The sequence below is a fragment of the Hemicordylus capensis genome, chromosome 2 (genome assembly GCF_027244095.1).
Source record: "Hemicordylus capensis ecotype Gifberg chromosome 2, rHemCap1.1.pri, whole genome shotgun sequence".
Taxonomy (NCBI): Eukaryota; Metazoa; Chordata; class Lepidosauria; order Squamata; family Cordylidae; genus Hemicordylus; species Hemicordylus capensis.
The window spans coordinates 323,905,582-323,932,484 of NC_069658.1; the positions used below are offsets into that span (position 1 = coordinate 323,905,582).

Sequence of the window (26,903 nt, forward strand, 5' to 3'; positions counted from 1 at the left end):
TTTTAAAATATTGTTTTAAAATTTTTAAATTGTTTTAATGTTTTAAACTTTTTTTAATCTAATGTTTTACTTTCTGTTTTTATTTTGTTGTAAACTGCCCAGAGATGTACGTTTTGGGTGGTATAAAATATGTTAAATAAAATAAAAATAAAATATAACATATATTTTTAATGGTAGCTGAAAGTTGCCTATTTTGTCAGAATTGTATCTTCTTCCCTGCCCCCTTTTTATTTACACATATCACAATTTATTAATAATCAAAAGGAGATACTCACCCTCTGTTACTGACAAGTGCCTTTTTCAAGTGAATATAGTTAGCAGGAAAGATCCCCTGCAAGAGAAAACAATGCTATTTATCAAAATTAAAAAGGCAAGATGTAAGTTTTGAGCAGTATAAAAATATGTAAAATAAATAAATAAAAATAAAGTGTACCTTAACATTTATTCAAGAACATTTAGAAATCAATTCCTAGTTTTCCTATCATAAAAATGCAACTAAATATTTTCATAAAACAATATATCTTCTGAAGCAAACTTACAATGCCATGATTTGAAATAACTATAGAACATGACTGCACATGTCCTCCCTAACAATAATGATTCTGTTCAATATCCAAATGTCATGCACACAACCATTGTTGGTGAGCAGGGAGGGTGTGGGGGGGGGGAGGCAGGATCCAGTTTACCTTCCCCTCCATACATGTAAGGTTCACGTGTGGGATGTACAGCTCACACATCCACATGATCCACGCTGTGCCCAGCAGCGTGGAGTTCTGGAAGCTGAGAAAATGAGTCCTGGCCTCCAGGCATCCCACAATGCACTGTATGATTAGTAGAATACTTCAGGGAAATCCTGTGAGTTGGTGCTCTAGGCACCGTATTCCGCACGCACTCAGTCTGCGTGCCGCCCAAGTACACACATGACCCCAGCCCTGAGGCTAAGGGCATGCTCGCACCCTCTAATGCCAGTCAAGGGCCTGGGTTTAAAGTAAGGCTAGCAGGGGCAGAAGCACCGGGATCGGGAGTAATCCCAGCGTTCCCCATGAACAGCCCAACCCCGGTCTGGGTTGGGCTGCTCATGTATGTAGCCTTCTAGTCTGTTTAAATATCCAGTTCAATTTAAAGTTTTCTTTGACATTTGTTTTTATACTATATATTGGAAATAATACTGTATACTAATTTTATATAATATATTGCATGCAAATTGAGTCAGTCAGTCAGTCATCCTTTATTGCGGTCATAGACCAATATTCAGTAAAACATACTTACACAAAACTCAGCATAAATTGAGTAACATTGGTTATTGGCACCAATTGCAACTGGCTAATACTTCTGGTCTTATTAGTAAATATTCATTGTAAACATGCATGCTCTTATCCCAGAAAGGTGTTCTATGCATGGTAACATGTACCAGTTGCTTCACTGGATGGGATCATCACATGCACAGATTGGAAGCAGGTGCACAAAATATCCAACATGGCACACGTTTTCACTAGGCAGTTTGGATAAAGGATTGTATTCTCACCTTCACTATAAAACAGATGGAAATGCAAATCTCCAACAATGGCTCATATACACAGCAACACTAACAGAAGAAGAAAAGTAACTCTTGGAGCAGCTGCCACCCCGAGGTTGCAAAAAAAAGCACTGTTGATGGTCAAGAGACCCTCTGGCTGAATCACAGGTGGTTGCAGGAAAAAGGCGAGAGCGCAGAATCTGGACAGAGCTTTGCAAGCAGGTGTTTGCCCTGTTTGTGGGCTCTCATCCCTTTCCTTGCAGCCCATTCACAATCCAGACCACCTTGTTGCTGTGGATTCCTTGACAACATCTCTTCAGCAAGCTCAGGGGGCTGCAGCAATGTCAAGAGTTGCTTTCACTAACTCTTTCACTGGCATCATGTACATGAATCAATGTCTCTGGCCATGCATAAATAATTGATTACAATTATATCTGGATCAGGGATCATCGGTGCACACCTAAAAATTAAATGCATTTAATCTCATTTTAAAAATTCCCCAGGTTAAAAAGCTCTGCTACTGAATGCTAGGTTGGTCAATAAGAGCTCAACCAAGACAGACAGTCAAGATTTTATTCTGGATGAGCATGCCAAACTGGCAATTTTGCCAGGGACGTGATTGGATTAAGTAGGAGGAATTAATCTTTCCCCACTTTGTTTTCCAAGCTTCTGTATCCAGCAGCAGGTTCATCCAGAGGGATGGTGAAGAACAAACACAGTAATATATTGCAATTCCATCCCCCTATATGGCATTTCCAGTTTTTTGAATGTCTGCACTTGGTGCTGGACTTCTGAAACAAGATTGAGATCTTGTTTCACTCACTTTATTAACACTCACTCTGCTGCAAAACAGTATTCTTGCCTGAGATGGTAAGAGAGGTCTCAAAAGTGGCAATCAGTTTATTTAGGCTTATTATCGTGTAAACATGATACTCACAATATGACGTGCATTATGAGCACATATTACTCATAATATTCTATTATTAGTATTATGGACTCATGATACAAAACTATTATGTATTCTTATATTATTATCATAGTTATTGTAAATCGTGATATAGGCTATCATAATATTCTATAATCCCATTTGGAGTCCATTCCCCTATTTAGAAGCCCAGTCAGGAAATCCCAGAATTTTGTGTGTTTGTTTCCAAGGGAGATAGAATTGAGATTCTGCCACTGCCCCATCCATCTCCCTGCCTGTATGATGGGGGTAGTTCTGGAGGTGGCATTGGATTGCTCTAGACTGATAAAGGAATTTAAACCTTCATGCAGGGACTCCCGCAAACCATGGGTCTCTGTTAACCAAATTTGAGTTGAACCCATGTAGCAAGACACATTTAGACCTGGTGTTTTGTCAGGCAAGATGTATGTGACCCAGGAATGGAGGAGTTTAATAAAATTGTTATTGTAAACCACCTAGGGATTTCGGAAGTAGGCAGTATATACATATGTTAAACAAACAAACTCCCTTGTTATGGTAAGATCATCATCTGATAGGGTTTGGATTGCCTGCTGTTGCTGGACTTTGAAGCAGAGAGCAACCCATTAAGATGGTCCACACTCAGAGGCTTTATAAATTAACTCGATTTCCAGAAAGCCCTGGGGTAGTTTCCACTGCAATGTCTGGTGATTGTCAAATCCTTGGCAGATGTCTGGTATGAGGAGACTCCATGGACCATGGACACAACTGCTCTTAAGCACCCTCTCTGTCCTGTAGGAGCCAGTCCTTTTTGGTTTATCTTTGAGTTTAGGATAATAAAGCACTTGGTGGACAATTGGGATGCTGCTGGAGGAAAATTCTTAGAGAATATGAGCTAAGGCCGATTTTAGGGACTACTTGGTAGAAGTGATGGCAGCAAAAAAGGTTTACTCCTCCACCAGCATTTCATCTCCACAATGCAGACCAGTGGAGCTGTTTCAGGTTGCAAAAACTTTATCACATGCTTCCCCCAGGGAGATGACAGCCTGCTGTAACCTATCAATTTGCTCATAAAGTTGCTTGTATCCATTCCAACAATCTCCAGAATTTTTATACTTCCCAATGACTTTACTCTACTCTGACTCCATCTGATTCTGTTTTGGAAAGATAATGGTTGGTGTGGCCTGATGATATGGACAGAAGGACAGAAACCTCTGCAATCTGAGAGCAATATCATGCACTCTTGATACTTGCCCATTCTGGCTAATAGAAGCTGCCAAAGGCGAGATGGCTGGATGATTGGAAGGTAACATACATGCATTTTTGAGGGAGGAGAATGGCAGGGCTTACCTGTAAATGTGATTCTTGGAGTAGTCTTTCAGTGCATTAACACTATTAGGCTTCAGTGCCAATGCAAAGCCTCATCTGGAACCTTCTAAAGCTTTACCTTTTTTGGCAGGAACCCTGCCCTTAAAGGTGTTCCTGAGGCAACACAATGCCAGTCTCTCCTCAGAGTTACTGCCACAACTAAAATGTGTATATATATTCTTACTGTGGTGGCAGATGTGTGAATATACACAAGGACCACTTGAAGAATCAGTTGCAGGTAAGCAACCTGCCATTCTTCTTCATGGTCTTCTATGCTATTTACACTGATGGGAACATAGCAAGCTGACTGACAGTGGGTGCAACATTCTACAAGAATAATTAATGATCACAGTGCTCTCTCAAAAACTGACTGAGTGGGTTCTTAAATCTAATCAAACTTAATGCTTCATAAAAGAGGATGGTTGTGTCCAAACTGCTACTCTGCAAATATCGGATATGGACATGCCTCTTGTCAGAAGCCATCGAAGCTTGGAAGAATGATCTTTGACCCCCAATGGAACTAATTTGTAGTAAGTTCATAACAAAGCTTAACCGTTGAGATGATCCAAAGAGCTAACCATTGGGACAAACCCTGCATTCCCAATTGGAAACATTTGAAATTTGAATTAATTTTTTTAAAAAATTGAATATAGAAACAAGAAATGTGTTTTCTATAAGGAAGCGGACCGAAGTCAATAGAAAGAAATTGCTCTTAATGTCTAACGAGGCTAACACCATCTCCACTTCAGAAGTAGGAAATAAGAGAAATACAAGCAATGAATTTTCCTGAGAAACACTGAAACTACCTTAGATGGAAAATGAATATCAGGATATAACATCATATTATATGAGAACAACTTGTTCTCACAGACCAGAGGATATGGAAGGACAGTATACAGAGCTCTCAACCTTCCTCTGTGACATGCTGAAGTGATAGCCATCAAAAAGGCAATTTTTCATGACAATAGCTGCAAACCACAGGTTGCCAGTGATTCAAAAGGTTTTCTCATGTGCTATGATACAGCAAAGGGCACCTACCCAGGCCACCATGACGAACAGGAGCAGTGTCATAATAGTCCAAGTCATCATCCCCTTGCAAAGAGTAATCTGGGGCAGAATAGTATCTGCCTTTTTTAGAAGCATGTCGCCTGGTCGGAGAGTCAGAATCGTCCCTAGAAGGGGACCTAGTCCAACGCCAGCAACGGCGAGACCGCCTGGAGGAAATACTTGGGCTGCTGCTACAAGTAGCAGAAGCCTTACTAAGCAGCCCCCCACCCCAGGTTGTCTAGGCAATGGAGGGAGAGGTTTGTCTGCAGTTGCCACCGGCTCATCTGGTGGCTACTTGGGGACAGGCCTTCTCCATTGCTGCCCCGAGACTTTGGAACATGCTCCCTGCAGAAAAAAGAGCCTGCCCATCTCTTAAAACTTTTTAAAAGGCCGTCAAGACACATTTGTTCACCCAGGCTTTTAATTAGATACTGTTTTAATAGTTTTATGGTTTTTAATAGTTTTAAGATTGTTTTACATTTTAAATTGTTATAATGTTTTAACCTTTTATTTATTGGTTTTATTGCACTGTTGTAAACCGCCCAGAGATTTGCGTTTTGGGTGCTATACAAATATGTTAATTGAATGGATGCATACATACATGCATACATACATACAGGTCAGGACTCAATTGCTGTATGGTCATAAGTATCTTCTTCATGACCTACCTTGGGGAAACACATTATTGCAAAGAAGTTTATCTCTACTGCATGCATACATCTCAGTGCATGGTAGGTTATAGACCAGGCAGTTGCAGGGTGGACAACTTTTTAAAGAAGGTTCAAAATCTGAAAGCTTTCTTTTATTCATCTAGTGCAGAGTTGCACAACTTCAGCCGTTCACATATTTTGGACTACAACTCCCATCACCCACAGGCACAGTGGCCAATAGTGGGGGATGATGGGAGTTGAAGTAAACATCTGCAAGATGGCCAAAATTGTGCATCCCTGATCTAGTGTCTATGACACTATCACAAAACATTTGGCTACAACGGAACAATTCAATTGGCTAGAACAAGAAAGGAAGCCAACATTCCAAAGGGTCTGCTACTACATGAAAATAGTTGAGTGTTTTATTGCTATTTATTAAATATGGCAGAAAATGGTGACTGGCTATTGAAAAACCAAAGACTGCTCAGGCTCACCAGGATATGGCAGACATTTTCATTGAAAAGCTGCAATGAAAATATTGGATGTACAATAAGAATGTAAGAATAGCCCTGCTGGATCAGGCCCAATGCCCATCTAGTCCAGCATCCTGCTTCACGCAGTGGCCCACCAGATACATCTGGGAAGCCCACAGACAAGAGATTAGGGCATGCCCTCTCTCCTACTGCTACCCCCCTGCAACTAGTATTTAGAGGAATCTTGCCTCTGAGGCTGGAGGTAGCCTGTAGCCCTCAGACTAGTAGCTGTTGATAGACCTCTCCTCCATGAATTTATCCAAACCCCTCTCAAAGCCATCCAGGTTGCTGGCTGTCACAACATTTTATGGCAGATAATTCCATAGGTTGATTATATGTTGTGTGAAACAGTACTTCCTTTTGTTGGTCCTAAATTTCTTGGCAATCAGTTTCATGGGATGACCCTTGGTTCTAGTGTAATGCGAGAGGGGGGAAAACTTCTCTCTATCAACCTTTACTGCACTATGCATGATTTTTATAGATCTCTATCATGTCTCCCCCCTCAGTCGTCTTTTTTTTCTAAACTAAAAAGCCCCAGGTGTTGCAGCCTTGCCTTGAAGGCAGGTGCTCAAGGCCCTTGATCATCTTGGTTGCCCTCTTCTGTACCTTTTCCAGTTCTACATGTCTTTCTTGAGATCTGGTGACCAGAACTGCATGCAGTTCTCGAGCTGCCATGCACTGAGTCAACACTTTCAATGAGCTGTCCACCACAAGCCCTAAATTTCTCTCCTGGTCAGTCACTGACAGCTCAGATCCCATCAGCTTATATGTTAAGTTTGGGGGTGGGATGTGAAGTTGGGGGGTTACCTCAATATGCATCATTTTACACTTGTTAACACTAAACCACATTTGCCATTCTGTCACCTACTCCCCCATTTTGGAGATATCCTTTTTGTTCTCACAATCTGTTTTGGATTTCACTACCCCAAATAGTTTGGTCTCATCTGCAGATATGGCAACCTCGCTGCTTACCCCCAACTTCTAGATCTTTTATGAATAAATTAAAGAGCACTGGACCCAGTACCAATCACTGGGGGACCCCACTTCTTACTTCCCACCATTTAGAGAACTGCCCATGTGTTCCTACCCTTTGTTTCCTGTCATTCAACCAGTTACCAATCCATACATGAATCTGTCCCCTTATCCCATGACTGCTAAGTTTTCTCAAGAGTCTTTGATGAGGAACTTTGTCGAAATCTTTTTGAAAGCCCAGGTATACTATGTCAACTTGATCACCTTTATCCAGTGAGGCAAGATTTACCTCTGCAGAAGCCATGCTGGTTTTCCTTCAGCAGGACCTGTTCTTCTATATGCTTCGAAATTTTATCCTTGAGAATGCTTTTTATCAATTCGCCTGCAACAGATGTTAAGCTAACCGGCCTGGAATTTCCTGGACACCCGCCCCCCCACCCCCCGATCTCTTTTTGAAAATCAGTGTTACATTGACTGCTTTCAAGTCATCCATATAGAGCATAATTGTAGGGATAAGTTTTATATATTTTTCAAGGTGGTCAGAAATTTCACATTTGAGTTCTTTAAGGACTCTCGGGTGGGTGACATCTGGCCCTGGGGATTTTTTAACTTTTAATTTTTTCAGATCGTTTAGAACATTGTCTCTTGTCACCTCTGTCTGACTCAGTCCCTGAGCAGCTCAGTTCAGGCATAGGTATACGCTCAGTATATTCTCAATATACCCTCTGCAGTGAAGACAGAAGCAAAGAACTCATTTAGCTTCTCTGCAATCTCCATATCCTACTTAATAATCCCTTTCACTATCTCTTCATCTAACAGTCCAATTGCCTCCCTGGCAAGTTTCCTGATTCTGATGTTTAAAGAAGTTTTTGTTGTTTCCCTTGATGCTTTTAGCTAATGTTCCTCAAACTCTCTTTGCCTCTTATTGTCTCTTTGCATTTCTTTTGTGAGAGTTTTGTGTTCCTTTCTATTATCTTCATTTGGGCAAGGCTTCCAATTTCTGAAGGAAGTCTTCTTCCCCTTTACAGCTTTCTTGACTTTACCTGTTAGCCACGCTGGCATCCTCCCAGACCCGGTGGTACCTTTCATCCTTTGGTATACAGGTGAAACTCGGAAAATTAGAATATTGTGCAAAAGTCCATTAATTTCAGTAATGCAAATTAAAAGGTGAAACTGATATATGAGACAGACGCATTACACGCAAAGCGAGATAAGTCAAGCCTTAATTTGTTATAATTGTGATGATCATGGCGTAAAGCTCATGAAAACCCCAAATCCACAATCCCAGAAAATTAGAATATTACATGGAACCAAGAAGACAAGGATTGTAGAATAGAACAATATCGGACCTCTGAAAAGTATACAGTGTAATGTGCTTGATTGGCCAGCAAACTCGCCTGACCTGACCCCATAGAGAATCTATGGGGCATTGCCAAGAGAAGGATGAGAGACATGAGACCAAACAATGCAGAAGAGCTGAAGGCCGCTAATGAAGCATCCTGGTCTTCCATAATACCTCATCAGTGCCACAGGCTGATAGCATCCATGCCACGCTGCATTGAGGCAGTAATTGCTGCAAAAGGGGCCCAAACCAAGTACTGAATGCTTATACTTTTATGCATGCTTATACTTTTCAGAGGTCCGATATTGTTCTATTCTACAATCCTTGTCTTCTTGGTTCCATGTAATATTCTAATTTTCTGGGATTGTGGATTTGGGGTTTTCATGAGCTTTACGCCATGATCATCACAATTATAACAAATTAAGGCTTGACTTATCTCGCTTTGCGTGTAATGCGTCTGTCTCATATATCAGTTTCACCTTTTAATTTGCATTACTGAAATTAATGGACTTTTGCACGATATTCTAATTTTCCGAGTTTCACCTGTACGTTCTAACTGGGACTCTCGTATTGTGGTTTTAAATAAACTGTTATGTTACATTCTCCTTAGGGTGCTGGGTCCTACTGGCCTTGGAAGGAAGGAGCACCTGTAGCTTCATGAGAGGTGGGGAGTGCTCCTACAGCCAGGTTCTGTTACTTTCACAGGCCCTTCAAAGAAGCATTGACCCTGGCCTCTCTATAAATCCCAGGGCTTTTGCCAGCTCGAGCCCTCATCACATACTGACCCCTTATCACAGGACAGTGGTCTTTAAATACCTTTTGACAATCAGGACAGCTCTTGTGAGATTTTGGCTGACTCTGAGACTTCAGGCTGAGATCTTGTGAGACACCCCCAAGCTCTAACAAGACTACACCCTTTCCCGGCAGGATCTCACCCATGTGCTGCCTGTGCCAGTTTGGGGCATTGGCCGGGACAGCAGTGCTGATGCTCCCGCCTGGGGGATCCTACATAGCTGGTAAGGCCCATACAAGTTGGGGCTTGTTTACTGCTATGCTCCGATCAGGTCTTTCCTCTGTCCATGGACCTGCAATCCCCTCACATACCCACCACCTAACTCCCTACTACAGTCACCTTCTACCTCATCATATAACCTAGAGAAATAATCCACATTCAAATTGTCCACACCTTTCCAGGTGGCACACTGTGAATTGGTATGGCATCAAAGATACATAACAATAAATAAATAAATACCACCGCAGAACATGGGGATTGTGATCTTTCATGTGATGCAACCACTGTAGCGGGGCATGGTCCATGACCAATACAAAGGGGTTATGGTCCAAGTAATATTGCAAGGTTAATATTGCCCATTTTACAGCCAATGTCTCTCATCCCATCATTGAATACATACACTCTGCTAGCGGCACCTTGCGACTCAAATACATAACCAGATGTTCTTCTCTTACCCACTCTTGTGACGCATCTTGACCCACTCTTGTGACCACGTCTTGTGACGGGAAAGGCGCACCCTACAGTCAGTTGTGGAGTCTGTGAACCCATTCTTCTTAGCCTAGAACATGAGAGCCACCAACCTGGTGCCAATTGACCTAGGCGCCAAACCCTGACTGTGCAGATGAATGCAATAGAGTAACACATGCTCCATCGGAATAGGCCAAACTCCATCCAGCCCAAATGAATCTCTAAACACACAGAACTCATGTACAGCTGCTGCATAATTCCCAGTATTAGGAGCCAAAGAGAAGGGGATATCTTGTTCAATTTCCACCTCCCAAGGTTGCATAACTTGACCAGAAAGTTTTGGGAGATTTCCTTGGCCATCAGTGCATGAGTCCAAAAATGCTGCTGCTGCATCTGAGACAATGCATCTGCAATATTATTATCTAAACCTGGAATGTGGCAAGCAATAAACAAACTATTATGCCACAAGCACTGTAAAGTGAAACGCCTAACCAACTGCATGACCTGAGGATTGCGAGAGGTCCCTGAATTGATCACGTGAACCGTGGACAAATTGTCACACCCAAACTGTACTGTGTGATTTGCAAATCCGCAAACCCAAACATGTACAGCCACAAGAATTGGGAAAAATGCCAAAAATACCAAATCACAAGTAACCCACTGTGTAACCCAATCCGTAGGCCATCTGGCAGAGCACTATTTATTCCTGAAAATAAACTGAAATGCTGTCTCCTAGCTGCATGAGAATGCACTTGCTGCTCAACTTCTAATAAAAATGTGGAATGCCAAAAGGGAAATATCATTAAAATCCAAAAGAAATTCGTACACAAGTATGGCATCTTCCCGAATCTTGCAGATTACATGGATATGATGACGAGGGGCACAAATACCCCTAGTAGCATCACATAAACACCTAAGGAAAGCCCTACCGGGTGGAATTATCTAACCTGCAAAGTTCAGATGACCGATGATGCTCTGCATCTCCCTTAAAGTAATCTTCTTAGTTTCCAGTAACCTACCCCAAAACTGATCCAAAGTCAGGACCTTATCAACCGGTAAACAGCAGCATTGGGCATTAGTATCAATTTCAGTGCTTAATGAGGTAAGGCAAGTGGCCAGACCGTCCAATTTCTCCTCAATCAAGGGAACCCCTAGCTCGTGAGTCAGTCCCTGGAAGGAAGTTAGATGGTTTTTACTGATTAAAGAGGAGCCAAGACAAGCAAAAAGAAAATCATCAAGTTAATGTACCAGACATCTAAGCCGTGCGATTGCTCCATGCCCACTCCAAAAAGGAGCTAAAGCTCAAAAGCCAAATAGGAAATGGAACATCCTATCGATAGCACTCAATCCATACAGAAGGCACCATCAAAAGAAAATCCCAAACGTCGAAGTTGGCGGGGTGAATTGGCAAAAGCCGGAAAGCCAATTTAATATCGCATTTTGCAATCAAAGCCCCCACTCCCTTTGACCGGAATATACTCACTGCCGATTTTTAAAAAGCATACTTTATTGAGCATAAATGCTGAGGTATAGCATCATTCCACAGAGCTGCCCACAGGGAAGGATTAGTGATGTATTAAACAATACTCACCCACTGCCTTCTTAGGAACCACTCCAAAGGGGAAATCTGCAAATTAGGTAAAGGTGTTCAGGAGAGGGGCCCAAGACCCAAACCTCCTTATCAATCTTCACCCATTATTATTGATTTTAATGGGTTTTTTTATTTTAAATTTTCAGCCCAAAAGGTCACCCTTGCATCCTGGTAAGGTATCCTAAAGCCATAAAGGAAACCTTCCCATAGATACTTAACATCTTGCCCAACTGGATAACGTTGCAGTGAAGTCCAAAGAAGGCCTAACTTTATTGGACTAGGTCCCTTTTGAAGAAAGGGGGAGGCGTCTTGATCCAGCCAACTCCCTCTGGCTGGATCGCCAAGGCTTACCCCTTTGGCAAGTACTGAAGGAATAGGATCCACACATGGTGATATGGACAACGTGGACGTGAGCACACACCATTAACCCCTAATTCTCAACACAATGGGTAAAAAGAACCTCCTGGGGTCTGGATCTGACCCTGGCCAGAAGCAGCTGAGGACTTGACCACCAGGAGTCCACTATCGAGCATTCCCCCAAAACCGGACGATTAGGAATCATAATTTGCAACCAAAGGGTTGGTTGGGGGCAATCCCAAGAGAGTGAAGGATTCAAAACCAAGCAACACCGAAACAATTCATCATAGCAGGCCCAGGCAGGCCCACTAAACTTCAAAAGTGCATGATAAATAATGTTCAAGTATTTTATCATAGAAGCTGCCCGGGCTAGTTGTTTCTGTGAGACCACCCCCATGTAAACCACGTACCTCGCCAAAAAGTTTGACCAATTAGAGTCAACTGTTTTGACCTTAAACTTCTCCTTATCCCTAGCTTCACCTTTCTCACCCTCCTGGTGCTCAGATAGCAAAGAGAACATATCAACATATTCATTCCTCCAGATCTTTTCCTTAGTGGAAAGAAGCAAGTGATCCCTCAAAAGCAAAAATACACACCATGAGAGTAAAATTCAATCCGGTCATCAGTCGTGCCCTCACCAGCTGCAGTTTCCCCATGAGCCGGTACTAAGTCCTGATGGTTTATCACCTCCATTCCCTTGGTGTAAGTTGGGAAGCGGGCAAAACCTTTTTAAGCTGTGTCAGGACTGGTAGGCAAAATGCCCGCCCAAGTGGCCAGAGGAAATCCTCAGCTGAGAGGCCAAACAGGCAAGCCTCCCCAAACGAGATAAATGTCCAGCCCAAGGAGGGTAAGCTTCCATTATATCATAATCATGCATAGGACCAGTGTCAGAATCAAGTGTATTGCTACAAGACCAAATGGCGGGGATGGGGTAGGTTCAACAACAGCCACCTCTTCACTGGAGTCTTTTTCCAAAACATCAAACCTGGCTTCAATGGACTGCAAGAGATGTAGCTGTTGATCATCCTCCCTAGTTGTTCCAGAAGTTCTTTAAGCCCGAGTACCGGACGTTTCCCCACCAGTCACCTTTTTTCCAGCCTCCAAACCATCAAGCTGAGACAGAATCCGAGCCATAACAATTCTCATCCCCCCTCATTCCCAAAAGAGGAAGCAGCTAGGGGCTGAATGAGTTGGCAAACCGGGCGTTTAGATGCTGGCATCTTCCCTTTACCCTTAGATTTACCCAGACCTTTTTTGGGGAGCCATCGCTTCAACAATATATTAATAAGAATTCAACCACCAGCAAATTAATTATTCAATAACTCACTTGCTTATGTGTTGCCCCAAATGTACTCTCTCCCTATTCTATTTATTTAGACCAGTTAATGAATACCCACAATCAATTTATTTTTAATAGAATGAACCCGTGATTACTGATAATAATGCTCAACACAAGGAAAAAATTGAAAGGCAATAGGCAAAAAGAAAAGCCAACGCAAAGAGAAAGGCAATACACAAATAAAGAAGAAAAGCCAGCAGAAAGACAGAACGAGCAGCAAAATAAACTGCTACATTCATTCATTCATTCATTCATATCGATCTCTCTCTCTCTCTCACCATCCGCCTCCCAGAGCTGCAAGGCTCAGCTCAGAGCCCCGAAGCTGATCTCTGAAATGCCCGGTCAGACTAGCCAGCCATTTGAGGGAAGGGAGACCAGCAATGAACCGCTCACTGCTTTGCCCAGAACAACTGAGGGAGGACAGAATGGGAGCCAGCTGCTTATACAGCCACTCCTTCTCTCCCATTGGATGGCCTGAGACATGTGCCGTAGGAAGCAAAATGGCAGCCCCCGTGTCTGCCTCAAGAGCTGGGAGCACAACTCCGCCCCACCATACAAGCCGTTTACGGCAACAGGAAACAGCATGGCGCCCTGGGTGGGGTCATTTATTTATTTATTTATTCAGTACATTTATATACCGCCCCATACAAAAAAGTCCCTGGGTGGTTCACAATATAAAACCATTAAAATATTAACATAATTAAAACAATTTAAAATATAATAAAAACTCTAAAACCAAAGCTTTAAAACTATGAACGAAAAGCCTGACTAATCATGTATGTTTTTGAAAACTTCCGAGAAAGGGAATGTTCTTAAAAACATTCAGAGAAGGGGAAACTCTAATTTCATTAGAAAGCACATTCCAGAGTCCCAGGGCAACTCTAGAAAAGGTACAGTTTCAAGTTGCCACCATCCGAGCTGGTGGCTACTGGACCTCTGGTTACGGTTAATGGCCTTCTGGCATTCTGGGCACGTACTTCCTCATACACTGAGGGCCAAAAGGTAAGCCCCTAGCACCCGCAACATCATGCCGCGGGGACCCCGGTGGCCCACCCATGGTGAATTATGAGCATAGCTCAATATTTGTCACCTATATCTTTTGGGAATTATCAATTGTGCCACCTCTGGGCCTTTGACCACGGTTTTTATAATCCGCCACAATACTCCCTGCTGCTGTTCGATACATGGGAACCTGCTTGGAGAGCCGGAGTGGCCTTCCTTTATGGCCACTCAGTTGCACAGGGCCTGTATGGAGGTGTCCAATCCTTGGGCCCTCCAAAGGTTGGGGGTCGGAAGCAAGGCCGGATGATCCCAATGACCTGCTGGATGGGCATAGGGCCGGGACTACCCCCAGATCCTCCGGTGGATCTGGCAGCAGTGGAGCCTTGTCAGAATCCATGGCTAACATTGAAGACACGCTGGGTGCTTTAACTGCATGCAGCACTGCCCGAAAGCCAGGTACATCCCTTCTCAGAAATAAGGCACATGGCAGATCAGACACAACCATTACCTCTAAGCTGTAGTTTTTTCCACTTATGATCACTGGCAGGCTCATTACTTCTAGTTGCTTTTTGTGTAAATCAGTGCAGGCCACTTTGCCTGTCTGTCTCTGGGGTGTATGTGAGGGGACCAGGTCCTCTCGAACCATCGAGACGGAGTTACTAGAGTCCAAAAACTTGCACTAGTACTTGGGCTACTGTGGCCAGCACCCACAGTGGCTCTTAGTACTCTCCAGGGTGTCCTTTAACCCAGGTGGCCCAGTCCTGCCAGTCACATTCCATTGGGGCCACTCCCTCTGGAAGTTCCCCATCTGCCCACATGAATAACACAGTCCTGGGGACCGCACTCCCATCCCCTCAAGGCTTCTTCCCAGTTTGTCAAGGGGTCTCCACATGCCTCTCCTCACTTCCAGTGCTGCCAGGAGTGCAGGATCTTGAAGAGCAACCAAACAGGGTCTAGGGAGCCCACTCCCTCAGTATTGGTCTGGAGGGGATTGGGGGTCATCCTTTCCTTATGGGAACAGGACAAGCTGGGTTAAACAGTCCTCCAACTCCCCTTGAATCCCCCTTTCTCTCCAGTTTCCTGCTGTTTCTGGAGCCAAAAAGTTCTCCAACAGGAGGGTGGCTGCCTTTAACATGGCCAGATTCTTCTGAGACATCCAGGCATGGGCCTCTGGGGATATAACATGTAACATCTGCTCCATCACCAGTTTGTCCACTTTGTCTCTCCCTCTGTTTGAGGCTTTAACCATTTCAATGTCGCCTCCCTTAATTCTGAGGAGTCAGTACCCCTTATAGAATCACAGATCCCAAAACTGCTGTCTATAGGTCTCTTCAATGATTTCATAATGGTCAAATATGGGCTGTTTAATGAACGTGCGCACACTGATACTGCTGCCTAGAAGAAAACTCATTCACACACAGATGAAAGAAATTAGAGGGGAAACTGTTTTGGTTGTCTGGGCAGCCACACCATTTTAAATTGTTCCCAGGCAGCCGGCAGCCATGTTTATCATAGAGTCCCATGGCTTGCAGGGCCAGACAGAGTGGAGCTGCTGCAGTACTGAGGGCTGACTCTCCATTGCTTGCACAATTAATTGTGGGATAGCTGGAGGCCCCAGCTCCTGATTATCAGCAACAGAGATCACCGCTGCAACATTTGTGTGGGTGCAGGAACTGCAGGGCCAAAAGGAAGCTTTAGTCATCTGGGAGGCATGAGGTAGGAGCGCACCTTCCCTCTAGTTCACCCCCATATGGTTGTGAGAACAGGCTCAAGATGTTACAGTTTGCACATAACTGTAGAAAGGAGAACTTTATTGTTGAATGGTAAAATGAAGTGGCTGCCACACACTATTCCTTTGACTCAAGTCAAAGTACAGAAGAGGAGGCTGATACTAAGAACATCTTGCATGCCATTAATGCAAAGGACAGAGGTGTTACTAGACTTCTGATTCTTTTTTTCGTAGCTGCTTCAGGAGAATGAAGTCTGAAATTTATCTGTCCTGCCTGCCATACCCTACCTGCCATTACCTGTCAAGGTACAGCTATACTGGTACTCTGGCAAGAAAGGAGAAGTTATCTTGCTGAAAGGTATTGAGTTGAGCAAACAAAGAGACAGTCATTGCATTTAAGACAACTAGAACACAGGACACAGTGCCCGTCAGCATTGTGGAAGAACTGGAAGCATTGATTTTCCAAGTGTATAATGTCAATACAATGATAACCACACTTGCAGAGTTACACTGGCGAATGTTTAAAAGAGGGGGGGAAAGATCAGATCCACATAGAAAAATTGCCTCCAATAACAGATGCACTTATACCAGCAATTATGAGAGCACTGGGTGATCCCAGTGTGAGATACCAAACCAACTGTGCTGTCTCCAGTAGGCCATGAGTACAAAAAAAAATGATGGCAAATACATTATGTCTGTAATGTGTGATATTACATGTGCTCCCGAATCAGTCTTGAAGATAGTCAAACACTCATGCATTTTTAAAAAAAACCAGCCAACCCCGCACAGAGCATCTGTGAGCTCTTTGAGGCCGGCTATCTCTTCCCCCCCACCCACCTTCTGCCCCAGTCTCCGGCAGACCCATGCTGGGCCCAGACTGCCGGGCTGAGTGCTGCGGCCGGGCCGACTGCCACTGCCGGGTCCGCCGCCGCGCCTCTGCAGCTGAGCCCGCCACCGCCTCTCCTCCGCTGCTGGGCCCACCTCCGCCGCCTTGCCACCACAGCCAGGCCCACCTCCGCCGCCTTGCCACCACAGCCAGGCCCGCCACAGCAATCAATTCTCCTGAGTGCACCTCAGCCAATCAGGTGCCTCTGCCGCCCAGCCAATCAGCTGGGGACCAGAATGCACATTCCAAGGCTCATGCAGGAGAATTAAATATATAGATGTCCATCCTGCAAATACCTGCCCTAAAACCTTCCAAGTAGTGGGATGTGTGCATGCAGCAGATATTGACATTTTTAGTCACCAGTTCTGCCATATCTTATACACAATAAAAAACTCTCAACCACTTTCAAGTAGTGGTGGACCATTTGTAATGTTCTAAGAGATTATATACTTTCAGTACAGCCAAACTTTCTGTCATTGTGTCACAAACACTAGATGATTGAAAATGAGCTTGTGAGCTTGCAGATCTTGAACTTTCTTCAAAATGCTGTCCACCATGCAAATCCTTGGCCTATAGTCTACCATGTACTGAAATATATACATACAGGAGAGACAAACTCCTTTGTAATGATGTGTTTCCCAGGCTGGGGCAGGGGGGCAGGGGGTTACAAAGAAGACACTTATGAGAAATATAGCAACTGAGTCCTGACACATGAAACAGTATTACAAAGTTAATTCCACTTTGTTTTTTGATGTTCATATTTCTGTCTTGTGCTTTATTATTACTTGCACAGTACTGTTACTATTTCACAACTGATTCAAAAAGTGTGTAAAAATCCATTTTCCTGTGCTTTTGCACCCCTAGTTCTCCCTTCCTCCCCCTCCCCCTCCATATTCAGGGCTCAGTCAGTTCTCCTCCCGTCCCTTCAGCCAGTCTCCCTCGCCACCCTTTCCGCCGGCAGATCTCATCCTCTTTGAGAGGAGGATGGCAGCCCCATTTTCACTGCCTGCTCAGGAGCTCACAGTGGTGGCGCCACCACTAGGTATGTGCAAACCGGCTCAAGCCAATTCAACATCAAACTGGTTCGGTTCAACAATTTGGAGTCGAACCAAACCACCCCCTGTTCGGTCCGGCCTCAGACCAAATACCCCCCAACCGTTCAGGGGTTCGTGGACCGTGTGTGTGTGTGTTTAAAGAATTTTTTTTTACCTTATCCCCCTTGGGGAGTACCTGGAGGCGGCGGTGGGGAGGTGTCCACAGAGGTTTTCCCTCCCCCTGCTGGCTCTCTCTATGGCCCCCTCTGGCCGGTTCGGCTAGTTTTCAGCCTTCTCTCCACAGTGCAGTGGCCATTTTGGAGGAAGAAGGATGAAAACTGGCTGAACCAGCCCGAGGGGGCCATAGGGAGAGCCAGCGGGGGGGAGGGGGAACCTCCATGGACCTCCACGCTGCCTCCAGGCAAGGGGGTTAAGGTTAAAAATATATATTTTTTTTAAAAAACACACATTCACAACCCACCTGGACCGAACCAATCTGGGGGGATTTGAGGGGGTGCCGGATCTAACTGGCCCGGTTGGGTTCAAGTCCAGTCTGGACTCAACCGAACCAGCTGGTTCTGTGCATATCCCTAGCCATTGCCGCCGCCACCTCCTACCAGCTCTCGTCCTCCTCATGAGGAGCCCGGAGGCTTTTTCCCCCCAGCCGCTTGGCCATTCGCAGAGGCGCCGCTGCTTTCTCCTCAACCTCTCCCCCCTTCCCCCAGCTCTCCTCCTCATGCAGAGGCCAGTAGCCCTCTTTTCACCACCTGTTTGGCCATCCTCAGTGGCTCACAATGGCACCTCCTCCTTGCCAACTCTTGCAACTCCCAGCAGCTGCTTGCTAACTCTGAGAGGTGCCACGCATGGGATTATTTATTATTTATTCATCAAATTTATACCCCACCCAAACTTACGTCTCTGGGCGGCTTAGCCACTGGTACACCTTAGAGAATTATATATATAGATTCCAACTATCAGGGCTCCCTGCTGTCTTGCTGGAAATCCTTCAGAAAATGCCCAATAGTGGTCATATAGGTCCGACATTCTAATTGGATTGATTCGATTGCACAGCTCTACAGATAACTTTTTTAATCATTCCAGCATTATCTTAGGATAACCTATTACACTACTCAATGCTTCTCTTTATTTAGTCACTCAATTCCTACTGTTTTTTGTCTTAGATGCATCAAGTCAGCTCAGACTCATGTTTCATAAAACAGAGTTAAATTATATTTTAAATGGCCAAAATAAAAATACTAGAAGTCATAGCAGAACACAGCATCAGGAAGAGCAACACAATAAGGAATAGTGTTGGAGATGCCGTGATTTTATCCAACCTGTTCAATAAGATTTGTTGGAAATATTACATAAGTGCATTTGAGATTGTTAATAGTATGAGTAATGCTTAAGCACAATTTTAATTTGCATTAAATTAATGTAATGTAATGAATGGTTGCTCAGCAACATCTGACTCCCTCTGCTTTCACACACTTGCTAAAGCAGTATAGCACAGCACAGCAACGAACATTAATAAGGCCCCCCGCACCTATATTTCTTCCAGAAGGACCAGTTTCACAATGAAGTCAATATTACATAGCATTTTAAAAAAACTAAAAAGAAAAAGGTGCCCCCCAAGCTCTATTTGTTACTTAATTTCCCTTGTGCACAAGCCAGTTCTGTGGCACTATGCTAGTTACTTAGGTAACTGGAGTAGAGTTGAATGACTCTTGCTTTAGAATTGTGAAGACATAGGAAAGCAGTAGAAGATACACCATGAACATGAAAATGCTTCCTTGACAATTTTGCATTCTCTCTCAAAATATGTAGAATGCTACATTCATGAATGGGTCAGTTCATGCATCACATGGAACGATTATTAGATCTGGGTCACACATAGTATCTCCAAGCTTTGGCAGTGTGTGCTCCTCACTCCCTTGCCCACAAGAGCCTTAGAAGAATTATACTTCTCCAAACCAACTTCCTTGAAATAAACTGAGATCTGAACCCATAAACTGAAGCAGAATAAACCAGGATTGGTAATTCTGGATGCCATGACTATGAAAATGCTGAGAGAGGTCATCCCAAGATTTGGGTTGCAGAGTCACCAAAACGTAGTCCTTTATTTAAAGAAAGGTAGATCTGACTAGTGTAACACATGTTTTAGTCACACCTAGGCTGGACTATTTGTTAGCAGACAGCTTGCTTTCACCCTCACCACAACCCCACCCATCCTTTTTCTATTGTTCACTACAAGAGTCAAAGGCTTGCCATAAAAAGAGGACAAGCAGTGAACCTTGGCATTTAACATCTGAGAAACCTGATCTCACATAGGGTTAAATGGTCAGATGGAAGAGAAGCTTAACCAGTGAAAAGTCTAGGTGAGAAAGGGAGGCTGCCTCACTGCAGAGTAAGCTGCAGCCTGAAGGAATCACAAGTTCTATAGGACAAAAGAAAATGTTAATACTCTAAGCAGGAACATGCGACAGGGCCTTTTTAGCCTACTTTCCAGTAGGCTTATGAGATGACCCGGCATTCTGTGTGTGTGTCCATATTCCCCCCCATCAACTTTGCAATGCCTGGACCAATATGAACTAAATGGAGTATAGTTGTAGGGACACACAGGAACACCTCACTAGCATAGTATGTGATGTGAATCCACCCCAATCAAAGATGGTGGATGTGTAAACTTTTGAGGCCCAAGTAAGCTAACTTGTGAACCTGTTAACCAATCTGAACCAAATTTGCTACAGCTGCAGGGACACATAGGGATGGCGAAATGACGTGGTGTGCGATGATGTCATCCATTCCAATTCAAGATGGTGGCCACGTGAACATCTGAGGTGCAAGCGGTCTAATTTGTGGGCTGCCTAACCAATTCAAACCAAATTAAGTACTGTTGCAGTGAGTGACACACAGGGACACCTCAACAGCACAGTTTGTGATGATATAATCCACCCCGATCCAAGATGGTGGACACGTAAACTTTTGAGGCACAAGTGGGCTAAACTGTGAACCGCTTAACCAATTTGAACCAAATTTGCTACAGCTGAAGGGACACATAGGGACACCTCAACAGCATAGATTGTGACAATGCCATCCAACCCAATTCAAGATGGCAGACATGTAAACTTTTGAGGTGCAAGTGCACTAACTTGTGGACTGTCTAACCGATTTGAACCAAATTTGCTAAAGCTGTATGGACACATAGAGATGCCCCAATGGTGAAGTTTATGGTGATGTCATCCACCCTGATCCAAGATGGTGGATATGTGAACATTTGAGGTGCAAGTGTACAAACTTGAGGACTGTCTAGCCGATTTGAACCAAATTTGATACAGTTGTAATGAGTGGCACACAGGGACACCTCAATGATGTAGTTTGTAATGATGTAATCCACTACAATCCAAGATGGTGGATGCATGAACATTTGAAGTGCAAGAGATCTAACTTGTGGACCTTGATTTGAACCAAATTTAGTCCAGTTGTAGAGACAGTGAAAGGAAAGTAGGCTGATTAGTTCTTACTAGAACTTGGGGGTTTTGTATCATGGCCTCCCAACTGTGGAGTAAGCTGCCCTTTGAGGCCCATTTGGCTTCCTTCACATTGGGGCTATTCATATGGACACATTGGGGGGCAGAGGCAGGTTTCAGCCTACCTTCCCCCAGCTGATCAATCTTTGTCACTTTGGCATGCAAGCCACACACCCACATGACCCATGCTGCCAACAGCAGCTCAGATCACTATCCGCGCTTCTCCCGGCAGCACACGTCAAAAGAAGCTGGGACTTGTTTTCCCAGCCTTTGCATATCCCATGAGGCATTGCGCGACAAGCATGGCACCTTGGGAGATTCCCTGTCAGACAGGCACTCTACGCACCCGTCTCTGTGTCTGCTTGGGTTCCATGGAGCTCAAGGAGTCACACAGGCCGGTAGCTGGGTTAAGGGAGTATTTGCTCCCTTAACCTCAGCTAAGATTTGGGCTTAGGTGCAGGGTTAGGCTTGGTGGAGCACCAGGATTCATGTAGATCCTGGCACTCCTCGAGCAGCCCAGCCCAGGCTGCTCATAAGAACAGCCTCGTTGCCCTTTCAATGCCTGATCAAGACATCTTTTTTCAGCGGACATGTGTGTTAAGTTTGCGTTCCTGTTTTTTACTGAATTTTTAAAAATTTCCTTTAATATTAGCCTGTTAAGTTTAAGCATTGTTGGCCTACATCTAGACTACAGTTGCACTAACACAATGCTGTTGCACTAGCATAAGCATATAACACAATGACATTGCACAAGGGTAATAATATCTATTCCAGGCTAGTTAGAAACATAGGAAGCTGGCTTATACCGAGTCAGACGACTGGTCCATCTACCTCAGTATTGTCAATACAGACTGGTAGTTGCTTCTCAAAGGTTACAGGCAGAAGTCACTCTCAACTCTATCTGCAGATGCCAGGGAGGGAACTTGGAATCTTCTGTATGCAAGCATGCAGATGCTATTCCCAGAGCAGCTCCATCCCCTAAGGGGAATATCTTACAGTGCTCGCATGTAGTCTCCCATTCAAATGAAAACCATTTGATGACTGGGGAACAAATTCATCTTTAATTCGAGAAGACATCGTATAGGGCACATCTGAATGCATATGTTGTGGCAATCTGTGCAGCAAGGAAATGATTTTATTCTGTGCATATTGCACCTGCAAGTTCTCGTCCAGCAGAGCTGTTCCGGATTGTTAGGGGTTTAATTCAAACCCCTTCTGTTTCAAATCTGTTTCTGGAAACAATGTCTCACTGTGACGCATTCAATGAGTTCTTTGCATATAAAATTTCTCACATTCATGCTGATCTGGACTCCAATATTCCTGCAGGGGCCTAGTTGATATTATTAATACTTCACTGAGGGAGGGAGGGATGCAATCTTGTTTGAAGGCGGTGGTGGTTAGGCCCCTTCCTAAGAAGCCCACTTTGGATCCCCTGGTGGTAGATAATTATAGGCCAGTCTCCAACCTCCCATGGTTGGCTAAGATGATTGAAAGGGTGGTGACTGACCAACTGCAAACAGTCTAGGACAAAACTGATTATCTAAACCCATTTCAAACTGGCTTTAGAGTAGGCTATGGAGTTGAGACAGCCTGGGTCGGCCTGATAGATGACCTTGGTCATCTAGGGAATTGACATGGGGAGTGTGACAGGGGACAGCCTTGGTCGGCCAGGGAGAGTGTGACTCTGCTGGTTCTTTTGGAATTCTCAGCAGTTTTTGATACCATCAACCATGGTATCCTTCTGGATCACCTGAGGGATTTGGAGATAGGAGGCACTGTTTTACAGTGGTTCTGCTCCTATATCTCCAGCAGATTTCAGTTGGTGGCGCTTGATGACAATGGCTCTTCAAAATGGGAGCTCCTTTATGGAGTTTCCAAGGGCTCCATTCTGTCACCAATGCTTTTTAACATCTACATGAAATCACTGGGAGAGGTAATCAAGGGATTTGGTGCTGAGCATTAGCAATAAGCTGATGACACCCAAATTTACTTCTCCTTGTCATCAATATCAGGAAGTGGCATTAGCCTCTTAAATGCCTGCCTACAGGCAGTAATGGCCTGGATGAGGGATAATAAACTGAAGCTGAATCCAAACAAGACAGAGGTGCTCATTGTTGGGGGTTATAATCTGCATGACAGGATAGAACCTCCTGTTCTGGATGAAGTTACACTCCCCCAGAAAGAAGAGGTTCATAACTTGGGAGTGTTCTTGGACCCAGGTCTCACCCTGGTGCCTCAGGTTGAGGCTGTGGCCAGGAGCACTTTTTACCAACTGCGATTGATTCGACAACTCTGCCCATTCCTTAAGGATAATGAACTGAAAACAGTGGTGCACCAGCTGGTAACCTCCAGGCGGGACTACTGCAATGTGTTCTATGTAGGGCTGCCTTTGTACGTGCTTTAGAAACTTCAGTTAGTTCAAAATGTGACAGCCAGATTGGTATCTGGGGTATCCTGGAGATACCACATTATGCCTGTTCTTAAACAGTTAAACTGGCTTCCAGCATGTTTCGGGGCAAAGTAAAAAGGTGCTGGTTATTACCTTTAAAGCCCTTAACGGCTTAGGTCTGGGTTACCTGAGAGAGAGCTTTTCTCTACAAGATCCCTACTGCTTACAGTATTGAGATCATCAGGAGGAGTCCATCTTCGGGTGCCACTTGTTCATCTGGTGGTTACCTGGGTTCAGGCCTTCTCAGTTGTCACTCCTAAGTTGTGGAACATGCTCCCGATGGATATAAGAGGATTATCTTTCTTGGAAGCCTTCAGGAGAGCCTTAAAGACCCATCTTTTTAGCCTAGCTTTTAATGATACTTAGTTTTAATTGTAATTTTAATCTGTTTTTAATTGGTTTTTTATTTTAATTATGTATTTTTATTTTTAGTGTAAACTGCCATGAGCCACTTTAGGAAGGGCGGTATATAAATCAAACAAATAACCAACTAGGGCAGACCCTGCTTAGCTAAGGAGACAATTCATGCTTGCTACCACAAGACCAGCTCTAGCAGATGTTGACACACTACAACTTGTAAGGTCTTCCTCTTATGGCTGTGCACAACCACCAAGAAGCACATATATTTTCACACTAGTTTGTAGGTCACTACAGGTGAGAGGAGAGCTGGACTTGTGGTAGCAAGCATGACTTGTTCCCTTAGCTAAGCAGGGTCTGCCCCGGTTGCATATGAATGGGAGACTAGACTCCTATGTACTTCTTTGTATCACACTAGCTTAGCTACACTAGTTTGTAGGTCACTTCTTTGTATTACGTTAATTTTACTGTAAGCTACCTTGAGGGCTAAAAAGTAGGGTAAGAAACCGCAACCCATTTGTTGGACCAGAATGTGATGTCTAAACTGAATTGGGCCACTACCATTATCACAACATCTGTGTTCTACCCAGATTTTGGAGCTGTGTGTGCTTCCAATTTTTGGTTGTGTGGATGCAAGGTAGGAGGAAAACCTGGGTAGCTTTTCCTCCTACTTTGCTTCCACACAATCACTTCTACCCAGGTTTTCTTACCTTGCTTCCACTCAACAAAAATTGGTAACACATACAGCACCCAAATCTGGGTAGAACACAATTTTGATTGTGTGAATGACCTCACTGTGAAATAAGATATTAAAACACTAAAGTAAAATTGTGAACATTTAAACTTTGTTTACATCAAGGGATCTTAAAAGGTCCTAGAAAGCATAAAATGCAATTACACAAAATCTAAACTGATCACTGTAACCAAAATGAATACATTTGTTAATTCAGAAGTGAAATAAACCAAACTTTTGAAACATAAAATGATGATAAAATAATGACAAATGATAAAAGAAACCATAAGAATATGGACAAACACTCCTCTGAGAACTGCCAACAGCACAGAAAACAATCAATCCAGGCTCGTAGTTGCCACCAGCTACTACACAAGCTGTCAGCAAGAATTGCGTTCAAAAGACAAGGCAAGAAAGTTTACAGTGAGGTCAAGGCAGCACTAACACTGGTAACTGTACTCAGGTATGTGTGAGCATGCAGCATAGTGTGTGTGTGTGTGTGTGGGGAGGGAGGGAGAGAGAGAGAGAGAGAGGATGTTAAGCACATAATTTCTTACCTTTACATTTGGCTTCTTAATTGAAACTCCTCTGTACCATCCTGAAATAAAATAAACCAGATTAAAAGGGATTTATAATCTTTATGGAGTTAATCAAAATGTATAGTTAAGAATTAAGAACTTTGTACTTTTGCTCATTAACCACTCAAAGGCAATCCACAACTCATCCCAGCTAGCAGTGACCCTAATTAAAGCTAAAGGTTGCTGTTGGTTGAGAAAATGAGTACTTAATGCTACCCAGGATATCTGGACAGATACTTGCCAAAAAACATAAGTAGTAGGAGGGCTACTACTTGAGCACATCCCTAATCACAGTAGACTGCAGCCCTTCTTCACAAGTGGATCTGCTTAAACCAAAGCTGCAGTCTGCTCCTCTCTCCCCTCTTCTCTCACAACATATCTGTCTGCAAAGGAAGGGTTGAAGCCTCCTGTAGAAGCAGATATATTAAGTGGTAAGTGCCTCAGCACAATGGATGTTGGTGAGTAGTTCTTGTGCTGTTCTTTGTGTATATGGACTAAAAATGTTGAAAGCACACCTCAGGAACTCACTAGGACAAGTGAGCAAAAATTCAAGAAAATTTATGTCATGCAATTTCAGGAAGTGTAAAGTGGTGCAAACATAGGCTAACAGGATTATGTCATGCTCATTTTAGACTTTTTTGAAAGATATAGTCACTCCTCTCTTGAAGGGGCCACTACTTTTCCAGAGTAGGTAGTAGTTTTCTAGGATCTCTCAATACACAATTTAAGATGCTGATGATGATCAGAAGCCTAAACAGCATATGTCATACATATCTTAAGAAAATATTTGTAAATAAGAAGGGTTTGTGCTATTCTATGCATCTATACACACACAAAGTTTAGCAACTTATGATGAATCATGCAGACTCTTGATAACCGCAGCACACCACCTTTTTCTAACCCTCACAAATTCAGAGGTATATTTGAAAACATACAGGCAACGTTTTGCAAAAGGCTCCAGTGTTCAAAGTTTGGAACTTGATGTCCTAAACAACTATATGCCCTTGCCTTTATTTATTTATTTTATTTTATTTATATACTGCCCTTCCAAAAATGGCTCAGGATGGTTTATATCTTAACCTTTAATCTTTAAATCTTAACCTATAACCTGCAATCAATTTTCCTCTGGGTACCTTAAGTGGAGGCTGGCTGGCAGCAACAGTGGGAACCACCAATAAAGTAAGTTCTTAGTCCCCTCAAAAGCCCCAGCCCCAGCAGATGGCTCTATTTAGCCCAGGCTCTGCTGGGTGGCCCATGCTCACTAAACACAGTTGCCCAATAGTAGTTTCACCCCTGCCAATATCTCCCTATGAAAACAGACATTCTAAAAATAAAATTAAAAACCATCTTCAATACGTTCAAAAGAAATTGAAAACGCAAATGCAAAATGAAGGCATGTAGTAGTTACTCTTATTCTTTTAGTTTTAAGAATTAATGGTAAAACCCCTTTGTCAATTAGAAAACATCATTCAAAAACAGAATAAAATT

At 43.6% G+C, this 26,903-nt stretch overlaps 1 protein-coding gene across 10 annotated transcripts in view; it reads right to left on the reverse strand.

The window, feature by feature from the left end:
* Positions 1-26,903, reverse strand: part of DOCK3 (dedicator of cytokinesis 3) — a 448,426-nt gene that overhangs the window by 379,203 nt on the left and 42,320 nt on the right. For all 10 annotated transcript variants that reach the window (XM_053296419.1, XM_053296418.1, XM_053296424.1 and 7 more), the window contains exons 3-4: positions 25,395-25,435; positions 276-331 (exon numbers count right to left, since the gene is read on the reverse strand). In XM_053296419.1, the coding sequence (XP_053152394.1) occupies positions 276-331; positions 25,395-25,435 (97 nt within the window). The remainder of the gene's footprint in view (positions 1-275; positions 332-25,394; positions 25,436-26,903) is intronic.